Here is a 16134-nt window from a genome sequence, read left to right on the forward strand (position 1 = left end):
AGTCATACAGAAAATTGCTGAGTAAATGAAATTTGATACACATTTTGATCACATTTTTCATGAAAACAAATTAAGTATGATACAAAAAAACCTTGAACATAAAGTAACAAATTTACAACTCAAAACATAACTTACACCAATCTTTGTTATACAACTTGTTATAAAGACAGATTAATAACCGAGGTGGTTCATGCTCTGTTCCATATCATCACAGTCTACATATAGCAGTACAATTAATGTTTTATTATACCAACCATATGCAGGCTGAACATAAATTATAATCTATAATCAGATTTTGCCAAAGTCAAAAAAAAAAAAATACATTTCATAATTTGTAATAAAAAAAATGACAGGCAAGAAATCTTTAAAAAAGGATAAAGGAAATATAATTGAAGAATAAATTTAATCTGGATAAGTGAACATGTTTTTTTTAAAAATATATGAGGCTTTTAGCTGTGACACCCTTTACCAGAAAAACCTAAATGTTCAAAAACTAGTGCTGCTGATCTATCTATGCTGAATTTACAATAAGTTATTTATTTTTATATGTAGAAACATGTCACTAATTTACAAAACATTTTTAAGTAAACTCAATTATTATGATAACATATTTGGTATTTCGATAACTGTTAAGCTTCTGGAAAATAAATGAAACACTCAATATATATTTAAAATAATCATAAAATCACCATTTCATAACTTATTGGGCATGCATCATGCTCTTTAAAATCTTAATGACAAAGTCTATAACTTAGGAGTTTAATTGAAGACCTTAGTGCTGAAAGTACCTATGTAACAAAGTAAACATTTTGAAATAACAGTTTACAAATACACTATAGAAGTAAACATTTGATTTGATATGGTTCTGAAGCAGTAACAATAATATTGTTTTATTTGAGTTCAGGCTAACACATATCAAATTGTAAAAAAAAAATGAAACTTATCTGTAAATATTAAATACAGCATTAAATTATTGTGGTGGGGACAATATTTATATATACAATCTGAACAAAGTTAACAAAGTATTTATTGCAAACAAAAAAAAACAAATAAACTTTAAAAAAAAAAAACAATTCAGGAAACATAACTATGAAGAGAGTCAAAATTTAAGTAAGTAATTAAACGTATTATCCTAGTATATGTTAATACTAGAAATGAGCAGACATGTTCAAAACATACACATAAACAATCGGAAAGTCCAAAATCTACAAACACTACACAGCTACTAACCATCAAGTTCTACGCTACAATACTTGTGCACTATTCTGCTACACATTGCCTTGACCTTACAGTTCCAGTTTTTTAAATGCTCAAATCTATTCACAAATTAATACATCTCATCCCTACACAGCAATAAGCTTTTGAAAAGGCAAAATATAAATAAGTATTTATATAATTTTATAAATACTAACATACATCCAGTATGTACGTTTACATGTATATACTTGTACAAAACTCAAAATTAAACATTAAAACAAGTGCGAAAAAGCTAATGAAAGATACTTTAATAAAAAGCCTTCTTCACACGGAACTGAAACTTCCAAATCAACTCTGCATAGCAGGTTGTTCAAATTCTTAGTGTAGCTCACTCACAAAATTAATTGATTAACATTACATATTAATGAACATTACACCATATGATCACAATTTACTTCTTAAACAAACAACTTTAAAACAACCAACAAATAATAATAAATAATGGCAGATGTTTGTAAAATGTTTACAGATGCTTTCTGGTGCACTGTTTTGACTTGTTTAATACATTTGGTCACACATGTTTGCCTAGTCAGAAAGGAAGATTTTTTAAGAGTATTTATTAATAGCAGTGTAATTTTAAAATAAAAACTACAATTTAAAAAGAATTAATATTATCAATTTTTTTGAAAATTGGTACTCAGCTACTTCACTAAAAGTATATTTAATATTCATCAACACTGGGCAACAATAAATTAAAATAACATAAACAACATTGGGAATGGTAACTTTAACTGGCGTAAATTAGCTATTGTGGAAATGTAGGCTTAGCATTTGTGATTTCACCAGATGTTAAGCATCAAGTATCCATCAAGGGAAATAACTGTAGTGAAAGGACCCCTGGTTATTGGAAATGATTTAAGTTTATTGGATAAGCAAAATGATTTCCTGTTTAAAATATTTTTTTAAATGCAGGGGCAGCCTAAGTTATTGAACAATGTATGTTTTAAAAAAATAAATTGATAATTAAACTAAAAATAAATATCTCGACTAGATGTCTTCATTACCATGAACAATAATGCAAAAAGAAAATACATTACAACTTAAATTGTGGCTTAGCTTAACATCACGTTTTTAAGCATTTATAGTGGACTTTTCAATGCAGCATATAATTTCCTTTCAATGGCAGCTGAAAATTAATAACATGTCGTTAAATGCAAAAAAATTAAAAGCTTTCAAACATTTCTAAGCAACATGATATGCCAAGCATATTTCTCTTAATGAGAGATGTAGAATGGGAATGTGGCTATCATGAGTTTCAAAGCAGCACTTACAAACAGTTGTTCATTTAGCAGGATTGTGCACAATATAATCAAAATTACATCAAGGAAATTATGCTTTAGTAGAAACAAATCTTTAATAGTAAATAATCTTGATGGTGAATAGCCACAGTAGAAAATCTAAACAGGTATCCTATTGTGGTTATAGTGTTGACTGAACGTAAACTTCTTTTATTGGAGAGCATTAAAGAGGTTTATATGAACAATTCTAACATTAGTTGTCTTAACAATTATTGTTAAAAAACAAATATTGGAATGTGAATGAGTTCAAATAAAACTATTTGGTGGTACATTACTTTTAAAATACCTAGTCAAATATATATCCCAAATCAGAACTTTTAATAGTGAATTAATTTAAATTGATTTAAATAAACTTACTTCATGAATGTAATGAATGTAAGCATAAGACAATATTGCCTTGGTTTCTAATACATTTTTCAGTTTTTAGTATTTAAATATCAAAGTTTAATGACCGTTTATAAAAAAAATATCAGCACTATGGGTATATTCTTTTTGGTTGCAAATTATAAAAATATTAACATTTTCACCCTTCATCTTATGTGCAAAAATGTCATCAATACTGAATTAACAACAAAAAATATTTGTGGAAAACAAAAATTGTGTAAATAAAATGTGCACATAATTTTAAACACCGAATTACATATTTGTAGTATTGATGTCTCAGATTGGCTAAAATCAACATGAAAAAAACAACTCATTTAGCTACACAGCTAATATATGTACAACAAAATAAATAAATTACAATTTGTATACAAATATTCCTCTTATCGAACCACTCCAATCACATTAAGTTTGATAACAGTTACTTTAAGCATTTAGATAATCCATTTAAAAAAATAAAACTACAACCCTTAATTTAGCACATGAATCACTATAAGAAATACTAATACTGACTTCCTTAAATATTTTAACACAACTCACAATTTGTAGTCGTATGTTAACCCATTATAACTAAACTACAGGGGATGGTACGTGATCACATACATGCACATCTTCAGCATAACACAGCTTAAATTATGCAACGTCTAGTTCAAGTTCTTGTAGTGACTTCAGTTTACTTTGTTTAATAAAGTATAGACTGGGTCTTGCAGAATTTAGTTGAAAAGTATAGACTGGGTCTTGCAGCATTTAGTTGAAAAGTATAGACTGGGTCTTGCAGGATTTAGTTGAAAAGTATAGACTGGGTCCTGCAGCATTTAGTTGAAAAGTATAGACTGGGTCTTGAAGGATTTAGTTGAAAAGTATAGACTGGGTCTTGCAGAATTTAGTTGAAAAGTATAGACTCTGGGTCCTGGTTCCTCAGCTGGGCTATATGTCTCAGGACATCTTTCTTGGTGATGATACCCAGTAGACGACTGGAATAAAATGTGTTCAATAAAATATTATATACATGTATAGTTTCCTAAACAGGTGAGAGTGATTTCCCTTGGGTTTTGTGACTAACTTTTGGTGATTGACATCTACTGAATTAAGTTGTGTGTAAACAATGTGAGAGTGATTTCCCTTGGGTTTTGTGACTAACTTTTGGTGATTGACATCTACTGAATTAAGTTGTGTGTAAACAATGTGAGAGTGATTTCCCTTGGGTTTTGTGACTAACTTTTGGTGATAGACATCTTCTGCATTAAGTTATGTGTAAACAATGTGAGACTGATTTCACCTGGTTTTGGTGATTTAGCTTTCAAATATTAGTTTGTTTCTTTATTAGGTATTTTAGATTTAGATTTTGTAAATTAGAACATAAAAATGTGAGAGGATTGATAGAATACATCAGAATGAGTAAATATGAACAGGACTCACCCGTTGTGTGTGACCAGAGTTTGTCTGAGGCCAAGTTTTCTGAACATCTCTACCACAGTCTCCATGGGAGTCTGATCTGTGATGGTCACTGGGGCCTGCAAGAACATGGCAACATTACACTTTACTTCAGTTGGAAAACAAATAAAGCTGAGTCTTCTTCTTCGTTCTTAATTTTTAGTGTTGGAATGGATCCCCATCCAACACAATTAAGGATTACGTGTCAACTGGTTATGTGCCATTGAGGCCATTGACTCCGATTTCAGCCTGCTTTTCTTTGTAAATTTGCTTCCATAGCCTTTGTCCAACCAAGAACAAACTACAAGGCAGCAGTTGTTTGATTTTGGAGTTATCTCTCCTAGAAGAGCCTCATCTGCCCAAGGGTTGGAACTCTAGACTTTTCGGTTTAGCAAGCAATGAGCTATACTGACCCGACCACGCCAACCCCTAAGCTGAGTCTAATCAAAGAATTTGTATTTAAAACTGTCACGTAAACACATGTATGGGGTGCAGTTTTAACCAAATATCAGTCTTTGACTTACCATGTCTAAAATCTTCCTAAGCTTCAGAGGGGCAGGACCATTAGGGTTCACAGGGACATGCCCAGTGAAGTAGATGACCGAGTTGCTGACTATTCCTTCAGATGTTTTTCTGGCATTGGCTGGTTGTGAATGTTAAAACATTTTTTTTTTATTTTATAAGTGGATACGTTTTTTAAATTCAAACTTATAACAAAGAAATACTGCTTATTGTTATGTACAGGAGAAAAGAAAATTTTATGTAGTAAATGTTAAGTAAAAAAAAATTCTGAAGTATATAAGATTTGAGCTTAAAAATTATTACAAAATAACTAAAACTACAATAACTAGGCGAAATGGCAAAAAGCTAATTTATTAATTAATTTTGAAAGACTGACCAATGGCTAAGTTTAGATCTCTCCTCAAGACAAAGCCCACAAGATACTGGGATTCCTTGGACACAACCACAGGGAAGCCATTGTGCTCTGTGTTTCTCAACAAACTTTCTGCAAAGTAAACAGTCAAATAGTTAGAAAAATGTCATGATTTCTGTTATTTAAATGAAACACATGGTATAAAATGTCATTTTTTCCCTTTTATTTGACTGAAACATTTGGTACAAAATGTCATGATGTATGAGTTATTTAACAGAAACACTTGTTATAAAATGTAATGATTTATGAGTTATTTAACTGAAACACTTGGTATAAAATGTCATGATTTATGAGTTATTTAACTGAAACACTTGGTATACATGTCATAATTTATGAGTTATTTAACTGAAACACTTGGAATAAAAATGATATTTATGAATATTTTAATATTGTAAAGCAGAGATGATAAAAATTACTGTTTCTAATTAGCTAGTATGAAGAATCTAGTATATAAAATTTATATATAGCACAAATTCATATTGCACTGTATTATGAAAATCATCTATCAGTACCACTGAAGCCTACATCTATAGCTGTAGACATCTCTAATGCAGCTTCCTATGAGTGGTAAGAATAGAAATAATTGTTTTACCTGTCTCATCTACTGTCATTGAATCTTGTGTAATAACAGCTAGAGGGGGATCATTACGTCTGAAAGACATAAGCCAGTATTAACATAATGTTTAAATATATATATAAAACAGACTAGTATTTGTTTTAAACTGAAACAATAGTTCAGATGAATGTTAATTAGATAGTTATAGTCGTTAACTATTTTGAAAAATATTTAATTGAATATAGCTACAATTTTAAAAAATAAAATGAACTCTCTAATAATTATGTTTTGGTTGGTCAATTTTTTTTTATAATTATAAACAATTATTTTAAAAATGTCGATTGCATTCATGAAACAATACAATTAATAGCTACAAATACATCAATAAGTAATGTTATTTTTAAAAAAATCTCTAATTGAAGCGGGCTGCAAAGTGTTAATTTAAAAGAATTTGAAAATTAAAAATAAATCTTTGCTAGAGAGAATACAGAGAAGAATTGAAAAATTAATATATATATATAATTGTATATGTTTTTAAAACACCATTTCTGAAATTAAGTTTTTAATATAAATTAAAAATAAGTAAATCATGCATGGATGTGGGGATTTTTATAAAAATGCAACAGTGTCTTTGGTGGTTAGAGTGCTTGAACAATGTAAACTTTGCTTTAAGAAGAGTAACCAAAACTCATTGACTAAAACATAGACCTAGTAGTTATAGAAATAGCTAGGCATGAAATCCCAGAAAGCTAGTAAAAAATTAGATGTTTTAACAGTGATAAAATATTTACACAAAAAATAAGCACTTTTAAAAAAAGAACAAGGAAATGTATATCATGCTCTGAACAAATACACACAATTGACATTCTGAGTCAAGTAAAACAAAAAGTTTCGCCTTAAAAGAAAACATCTTAAAGTTTTACCTGCTTATATTTAGAAATGCTTAATATGATGTTAAAAATATTTCCATTTTTTTAACTTAATGTGACAAAACATACAACTTAAATCATCAGTATAGCAGCTGAAATGCTATCACACATTTTTTAAAATATTAAAACTATTACTTAAAATTTTTCTACATAGGCCTACAAATAAGTTAAGAACAAAGGTTCAAAATACTGAAATAGTTGCCAAGAATTAAAAAAGCTATTGTATTTTAAAAATATAATTGTTCATGTAACAACTATATGTATAAAAATTTAAAAAAAAAATTAATGATCAAAGCAAAAAGCTAAGTTTTAAATGCTTATAATTAAAATTTAAAAAATGCAAATTAAGGCAAATCAGCATTTTAAAAAAGCTAAGTGTTCTCATTTTACACTATGTCTAATATTGACTAATAAATTTTGTTTTGTTAAAAAGTTAAGCTCATATAAACGAAAAAAAAAATCTTCAGACTATAAATTTATTTTTATTTTTTGAAGCTATTACTTTATTAGTCTAATCACCATAAAGTTGGTCGAATTTCGTGTTGATGTACTTAAGGAGTATCATAAATCTTAACTATCTGATGCATGGTCTTCTTCAGTTTTTTTTTTTCTTAAAATTTATTCTCATGATAACATAATTTATCTCGCCCTAAACTTAATAAATATTAATTATTGTTTAAAAACCTGATTGTTTAGGAGTAAAATATCTGGTAACTTGGTGTTTAATGCCTCAGCCTAGTCTAAATAATCATATTTAATTTATCAATGGCTGGTTTTTCTTCATGATTTTGTAGTTGAATGTATAGGTTTTTCTAATGGTGGTTTAAAACACTGTAAATCTGCAAATGTTTTAATTAGTTTAAGACTCTAGTTTTACTATATTTTGTATTATGAAAATGAAACATTTAAATTAACCTAAAGGTCAAAACTAAATAGCTAATGAACACCAATTTTTAAAAGAGATTATCTATGCAGTTTAAATGGTAGGCCTATATTGGGTTATTTCTGATTTTATTTAAACACAACACACTTTTGGACTATATATATAGACTATGTATATACAAGCCTGCATATAATTATAAATACTATAGACTACACTATACAGTTTCTACAAAGCAACAATCATAACAGAACACCCTATTTGCATCAAACGGAGGATAATCAGCTTGACAGATCTTATTTTTTAACATCTTGTATGGATTTAGTTGTAAGCGTTTATAGAAAATTGAACAAGGAATAGGGGTTCAAACACTTACACTCCAGTTCCATAACGCCAGTAGCTACAGAGTTGGGTGTCAAAATGATAGCTCATTAGGAAGGTGGAGAACAGAACACTACAAAGCTTTGGTGTATAATGAGGTGAAGAATGGAACTCTAAACTAGGGAGAGTTCTATTTGTTTAATGGTTTGGATAGCAAAATAGAGGAAGGATGTAAACGCTTCTATATTTCTTTGGGGATTACTAGATGGATTTTTTTTAAAAATTTAAATTTCACCTTGATGAGTTTTAACTCTATGCCAGAAATATTTAACACATTCTAGCAACGTTTTTTTTTTATAAAAATCAACTAATAATGTTGATAAATAATAAATATAAAAGATGAACATAATTGTAAAATCCAAGCAGTTGAAATTCAGTAATTAGAGAAATCAATTAGTGATATATAAAATATAAAAGCAGTGATAAATGGTTCATTAAATATAAAGTTCAAATTGAATTCAAATTTATTTTATAAAGTTTGAAATAATTAAAATAAAATGGAACTAATAACTGAAGCAAGATGCAGAACAGGGTGACTGTATAATAACACTGCAAGGCTAGTTTCAAGTTAGGAAAATGTAAAATCAAATCAACAAGAAAAATGTGTAGGCAAAACCCAGAGATGTCTGAACACTGCCAACCTGAAACTTAAGCTGGAGATGAAAGAATGATTGGCTTGAGTGGACATAATCAGATTACAGCAGATGGTATTGGAAGTATAAAGACAAGGAGCAGAAGATTTTGTAGAATGAAAATGACATGGTACTTGTTAAATATGTAAAAAATATCTTGAAATTGACAAACAAAAATATTTTATAAAATATGAAGAATTTTAAATTTATAATGACAAATATTACGCTAAGGGTGATTTTTGAAGTATCCTCTTAATTACTTGAATGAATTAGAGAATGAATTTGATAAAGACATTTTAAGCCAAAGCACATTTATCAATTAGATGTTTAATAAAAGTAAAAACTAGAAAAAAAAATGATTTCAAATGAAAAGAGCTGCATTCGGTCAAATAGTTTGGACACTTTTGCTTAGCCAGGAAAATAAAAGAAATTAAAAATAATTTTCTCAGCGACTTATTGTTGAGATTAGTTTAATTTTTTTCTTGGTAAAAAAATACAAGTAATTCTTACCGTGGTCTCATGACGTCTGCTGCTATTGTTGTATGGGTGAACTCCTCCTTGTGATCAAGATATGGGTAGCCATTTAGCGATATGTGTGCGTCATAGCTTGTTCTTTGTTAAGAATTTTAAAAATAATTTGTGCTGGATGCTGTATATTCCCTATAGTATACTAAGCATACACCAAAATGGGTTTTTAATAACAGCAAACTGTCATTTGAAGTGATGAATAGAAAAAAAAGTTAAAGTTGACAATTGTACCAACATTTCTTGGAGACTATTATAAACCCATTTTGACAATAATTTTGTGTGTGGGTAAACTTGTTATATGGTGATGTGCTGCTTCCACATACGCTGGACATGAAAGGATACATACTCTCCCTCCCCAGGGCATCACCAACCCACTTGCTGGTCATAGCTGCAGCCATCATAGGGACAATGTACTCCAGACCACCGGTCAGCTCAAACATGATGACCACTAGAGAGACTGGAAACACAGAAAATAATTCAAACATGATGACCACTAGAGAGACTGGAGAAACAGAAAAAAATTCAAACATGATGACCACTAGAGAGACTAGAAAAACAGAAAATAATTCAAACATGATGACCACTAGAGAGACTGGAGAAACAGAAAATAATTCAAACATGATGACCACTAGAGAGACTGGAGAAACAGAAAATAATTCAAACATGATGACCACTAAAGCGACTAGAAAAACAAACAGAAACTAATTTTAAAATGATGACCACTAGAGAGACTGGAAAAACAGAAAATAATTCAAACATGACCACTAGAGAGACTGGAGAAATGGATTTTGAAAAAAATTTTTATAATCAGTGAGGAATTCTTTAAAAGCAAAACAATTTGCAAAAAACTTTAAATCGATATTATTTATATTGTAGACCTAAATAAATTTACTTAACTTCAATTAACAAATGTATTGAAATTGTAAATGAACACTTTAAATATGTAACATAAAAAAATGTAAGTAGTTCTGGCAGATGAAACCGAGTCATCCAAAGAAATCAATTTGATAAAACTGATTTATTAAGTTTTCAAATTAGTTCCATCACATGGTTTAAATCAGGGGTCTCCAAACTACGGCCCGCGGGCCGGATGCGGTCCGCGATGTCCTCTCATCCGGCCCGCGGAGATCTTTTTGTCCACGGAAAAACCGTTTGTTGGTGATGGCTGAGGAACTTTGCACACAAAAATCAAAGACATGCCTGGAAGAAACTGGCCCCCGAACTGAAATTTGATAGTTAATGCGGCCCTCGAACTGAAAAGTTTGGAGACCTCTGGTTTAAATCATAAGAAAAACAGGTCAAAAGCTGCCAGTCATGTAATGAAAGAATCAAACAAGTGCCTAAAGTTACCTGTCATACGTGTGACACCACCCAATGCAGCAGCAGCCCCTACCATGGCGTACAGTCCAGGTGTGATGATGCACTTGTCAGGTGACTCACAGATGTTGGAGAAGAAGACGCTCCCTGAGTTGGTCCTAACAGGTAAAGAGTTATAGACAGTGGAAGAGCAGTTCATAAATATAAAGGCCAGAACAGTCACTAAGCCATTGTGTGTGTTTAAGATAATAACACTAGCAACTTTAACAAATGCAGAAATACTTTGTTTCCTTATATAAAATGTTATATATAGAACATTAGAAATTTCAAAATATTTTAAGTTATTTTAGTAAAGGCCACTTCATCATGTACAACACTGTAAAGACTATGAAAATTCATTTCAATTAACTAATATATCATTTTTGTCTAAACAGATATGAAGGAATCTAAAAATAGTTTATGATATGAGGTCACTCAGTTATTCTTGACAAAAAGAGACTTGAATGTTAATGAAAACTACACAGCCGATGTTATTAAATGATCTTTTTTCAATAAGAATTTACTAAAAAGTTATACTTCAATAATTTTAATTAAACATTTCTATGGGGATCAATGTTTTCTCTAAGCTGTGCAGCCATGTAATAGTTTTGATCAAAATACTAATTAACATCTTAGTAGCTCCCTTGGCCATTTTTGTGTAGATAAGAAATCAACCTACACAACCAGCTGTTCCACACCTATTCCAATGATTCTGCCGATGATGGCACCTACTGCCATACTGGGGATGAACAGACCTGATGGAATCTAAACAAAACATAAAATACATTATTTTTAACAGATGAACTAAAAATAGAAGAGTCTTTCATTGAGAGAATGCACATGTATAATTAGTTGGATATAGTTGAGATGCCCTTAAAATAAACTAGATTGGCCCTAATATCTTAAGAATTTTATTTAATCCTTGTTACTAGTGTAGATTGATTAAAATTTAAAACAAGAAACCTAAGTTAAATTTGCTACAAAAATTTTTTTTAATGAAGTCAAAATATTGCTAAGGATTAAATTAATGAAGAATGTAAACAGAGTTTAGATGTCTAATGATTAATAAATCAACGTAAATAATGTAATAAATTAGTTTTTTTTTTTTTTTTGCTGTTGTTAAAGTGTGTTGTACTTAAAATGATGACAAACAAACCTTGATGCCAAAAGTGAAAATGGTGATAATCATTTTAAAAATAAGTGCCAGAGTCAGTTTCCACACGGCACTGCCTACACCACTAGAAGATAAGGCTGACCACTTGTATGGGTCAGTCATGTTGGCCTTACGAGCATAGTCACTAAAATTTGAAAAACAAAAATATTTTCAGGCATTTTAATTTAAAGAAAAATCAAACAGTAAAATGAAAATATTGCTGAGAAGAAAAAAAAGAAAAATAATTGTTAAGGGATTGTCCATAAACAACTTCATAACTTTATTGACTAATTTTTACCTCCCTCATTCCCCAACAAAATAAAAAGTCAGACCATCACCTAAATTTAGTACTTTTTTTATTTTTTGAAATAGCCTATAATGATCCATCTTAATTACAATTTTAAAGTAGTTTAAAAATGAAAAAAAAAAACTGTTAGAATCCAGCATCTAATAATTTTTTAAATTCAAAAGTGTGGAGTCACTCTTTTGGAACCTCATCAGCTGATGAGAGCTTAAGAGGAACAGGTGTAAAACTGATGCTGTAAACATAAAATAACTCTACATCATATGCCACAGCTGATAAAAACTTAAGAGGAACAGGTGTAAAACTGATGCTGTAAACATACCATAACTCTACATCATCTTCTGGGCCACAGCGGCTCACTAGGAGCCGGATGAGCTCACTTGAATTCATCCGAGTGTAAGGGTTTGGGTAGCTGAGCAGGGCAGTGATGAACACAATACCAACTACCTGTAGAGGAAAATATTTTAACCCTCAATTTACTGTAGGCTACAATACCAACTACCTGTAGAGAAAAGGATTTTAACCCTCAATTTACTGTAGGCTACAATACCAACTACCTGTAGAGAAAAGGATTTTAACCCTCAATTTACTGTAGGCTACAATACCAACTACCTGTAGAGGAAAGTATTTTAACCCTTTATTTACTGTAGGCTACAATACCAACTACCTGTAGAGGAAAGTATTTTAACCCTCAATTTACTGTAGGCTACAATACCAACTACCTATAGAGGAAAGTATTTTAACCCTCAATTTACTGTAGGCTACAATACCAACTACGGGTAGTGAAATAGAGAAAAGTATTTTAACCCTCAATTTACTGTAGGCTACAATATCAACAACCTGTAGAGTAAAATATTTTAACCCTTGATTTACTGTAGATTACAATACCAACTACCTGTAGAGTAAAATATTTTAACCCTCGATTTACTGTAGGCTACAATACCAACTACCTGTAGAGTAAAATATTTTAACCCTTGATTTACTGTAGATTACAATACCAACTACCTGTAGAGTAAAATATTTTAACCCTCAATTTACTGTAGGCTACAATACCAACTACCTGTAGAGGAAAGTATTTTAACCCTCAATTTACTGTAGGCTACCATCTAATCCAATAACTGTTCACTTTAAAATTAACATTACATAAGATTTCTTATATTCAGCTATTACTGTTATATTATACAACATTTTACCCCTTTTATTAACATCTATACTCATTTATGTAAATATCAAGAGTAGATCATAAACATCTTACCTCAAAAATGGGATAGTTTCCAAGTCTGGAATTTTTCCTATATCTGCACCACATTATGTTGAATTTTATGAAAAATTTACCAAAACAACCCTGAAAAAATAAAAAGGAAGTTTTGAGAAATTTATCTAAAACTTCGCTATTATGAATTATCCAGTTCAAAATTTTTTTTATTAAAACTGAGAAAATAATTCATTTGTAACTTAAATTTTATAATGAAAAAAATAACATAACCAAGAATAGACACATATTTCCATCTTTGAAACTGTTTAGCAATTGTTCATTTAATTTAACTAATCTTAATAATTTCAAATTGGATCAATGCTTAACGTCATTAAAACATATTTATTCTTTTTCCATTCTGAGGTTATAATATTTAAATAACTAAAATATTGCAGTGTTATAGGTTTTTCATTACTGGACAAGTTTTAAAAAAAATTGTTTTAATATTCATAGAATAAATTAGTCAAACAAAACTCACCAAATAATAAATTAGTCAAACAAAACTCACCAAATAATTCAGTCAAACAAAACTCACCAAATAATAATTTAGTCAAACAAAACTCACCAAATAATAAATTAGTCTAACAAAGCTCACCAAATAATTTAGTGAAAAACAAATTTCACCCAATAATAAATTAGTCAAACAAACTCACCCCTAAAGCGCCTATGAGTATGAATGGGATCAGCTCTTGCAGGGACCACGGCTCATTATAATCTATAGAAAACATCACCAGGTGGTCGTTACCAAATGGGTTGATGGATCTGAGAACAAAGGCCGCAATGAGGGCACAGAAGAAAGACCTCCAGAGTGTCTTCAATGGGAAGTAGTAGCTCACCTGGAATAGAACAATGGATGTATGTCTATACCATATACAATCATTGCATGGTACTTGGGTCTTTTTAAAGAGAGATATTAGGTAACTGGAAGTAAATTAAAAATTCTTCATATATTTTGATAACGACTAAGTTATCTTGAAACCCATCCCTAGTTTAAGCATAAAGCACTAACCCTAATTTTTTCCATAGCACTAACTCAGAAATTACAATACTACTAAAAAATAAAATCTATTGAAGTCTTATTAAAATACACTGTAGTAAGAATACTCCTTAAAATATTGTTTAGTGTACAGAAACTGCTCATGAATTCTAATTGCAAAAAGAGTTTTACACAAGGGAAACAATACTAGACATATACCAACCTCCTCTAAGCTGAAGAGAACCCCACCTATTGGAGCACCAAAAGCCACACTCACACCTGCAGCAGCGGCTGCTGACAGAATCTGCAAGATAACAATTTAAATAACATAAACATTCCTCTTAAGATGCATTGGGCAGTTGAAGTAGAGTTCACATGTTTCTTCACCTCGCCATATGAAGGAACGTTGTGGCCAGCACTATGCTCACATGGATAATTTAAAAAATAATACAGTTATTCATCATTAATATAAGTTAACAATAATATCAAAACTAAGCCAAATTTAATGTACATTGATTATAACACACCAAGCTTGTCATAAATACAGCAATTTAAATATCAAAGAAACAGAATACATTGTGACTTTAAAACAAGTAATTAAAAAAAGTCTAGTGACAATTTTAGCGCAATTTCCTTATGTTATCTAAAAATAGCTCTGTCATAGCGTAAATCAAGAGCAGGGTTAGTAAAACCATTGGTATTTTACATGTTTTTATTTACAATAGAGTTACATGACTAAAAACCATTGCGCGCCTAGCTACCGAACGTGATGTCGCAGCCACTGAACGTGATGGCGCAGCTATTGAACGTGATGACGCGTGTGGTGTGGTTGGAAAAACATGCCTACTAATTCGGTCCAAATTTTAATTAATTCAAAAAAATGTTTGTGACCGAACGAAAGGATATTTTTGAAAACTTTCTTCGGCAATATTGTTCTAAATTATGGCAGGAATCGATTGGTACATGTTTCAAGTCGCTAAGTGGTCTGGTTGCCGAGATATGGGCCAAAAACTGAATTTTTTTTGAGGTTTTTTGGCTTTTTCAGGAAATCCATGAAAGAAACCCGGAATTTTTATGGCCTATGTTCATCCTCGTAACTTGCTTAACATAATTGCTTTTGTAACTAGTCATTGATATTGCTTCGTTGAGGAGGAGATAAGACTTAAAGCCCGGACACACATTCATACATCCATCCATCCATACATTCCCAGAAATGACGAGTTAATAAACGGAGACTGGAAATTGCGCTAAAAAATCTTAATTTTTTGTAATAAACAGCCACATATTGTTATCATGCTGAAGCAATCCTCCAGAAAGTCTTATAAAAGATAATAAAATAAAATTAATTTACATATTGACCTATGCTTGACAATTTAACTAAGACAATCACATTATTTAATACACTACTGCTGCCAGTAGATGTTATGTAAAGCATTGAGTAACACATAGATCTTTAATATCTAAAAACCAATTTGGATAATAGGCCTACTAAATTTATTTCATTTAGAAAGTATAAGATTTACTAAGAAAAAAAACAACTATATAAACTTACCTCCCTTTTCTTGGCTTCATTTCGACCATACTTTGGGAACAAGTAGGAGAAAATGTTACCACAGCAACATGCCACGTGGACAAATGGACCTTCTTTACCCAGGCTGAGACCTGCTGCCACAGACAGCATCATACCTAGGGACTTGATCAACAATGTCCACTTGCCCAGGTAGCCTCGGATGATGAAGCCACTGAGTATTGTTTTTATCTAAAATGATGAACAAAAGTTATAGTTATACTTTTAATAATAAATCTCAGGCAAAAATATTGTTTTAACGGTAAATGTGTTGAAAAGTTATTGTAATCTGAAATAAATAATTTTAAAATAC

General features: G+C 30.5%; 1 protein-coding gene across 7 annotated transcripts in view; it reads right to left on the reverse strand.

Annotated features, from left to right (window-relative positions):
* Positions 1-2965: 2965 nt before the first annotated feature.
* Positions 2966-16134, reverse strand: part of LOC131942148 (H(+)/Cl(-) exchange transporter 4) — a 97298-nt gene continuing 84129 nt past the window's right edge. For 5 of the 7 annotated variants that reach the window (XM_059301876.1, XM_059301875.1, XM_059301880.1 and 2 more), the window contains 16 exons: positions 15807-16013; positions 14478-14558; positions 13932-14114; positions 13279-13368; positions 12346-12470; positions 11723-11864; positions 11246-11331; positions 10561-10685; positions 9553-9667; positions 9193-9288; positions 8046-8069; positions 5897-5955; positions 5269-5376; positions 4895-5013; positions 4356-4450; positions 2966-3910 (listed from right to left, as the gene is read on the reverse strand). In XM_059301876.1, coding sequence (XP_059157859.1) covers positions 3820-3910; positions 4356-4450; positions 4895-5013; positions 5269-5376; positions 5897-5955; positions 8046-8069; positions 9193-9288; positions 9553-9667; positions 10561-10685; positions 11246-11331; positions 11723-11864; positions 12346-12470; positions 13279-13368; positions 13932-14114; positions 14478-14558; positions 15807-16013 — 1746 coding nt within the window. In that variant the 3' untranslated portion in view covers positions 2966-3819. Of the gene's footprint in view, positions 3911-4355; positions 4451-4894; positions 5014-5268; positions 5377-5896; positions 5956-8045; positions 8070-8518; positions 8704-9192; positions 9289-9552; positions 9668-10560; positions 10686-11245; positions 11332-11722; positions 11865-12345; positions 12471-13278; positions 13369-13931; positions 14115-14477; positions 14559-15806; positions 16014-16134 lie in introns of those variants that run through there. The other 2 variants (XM_059301877.1, XM_059301881.1) reach the window with 2 other exon arrangements.

Source organism: Physella acuta, unplaced genomic scaffold (assembly GCF_028476545.2).
Source record: "Physella acuta isolate Inbredline_101_S28 unplaced genomic scaffold, ASM2847654v3 ptg000390l, whole genome shotgun sequence".
Lineage (NCBI taxonomy): Eukaryota > Metazoa > Mollusca > Gastropoda > Physidae > Physella > Physella acuta.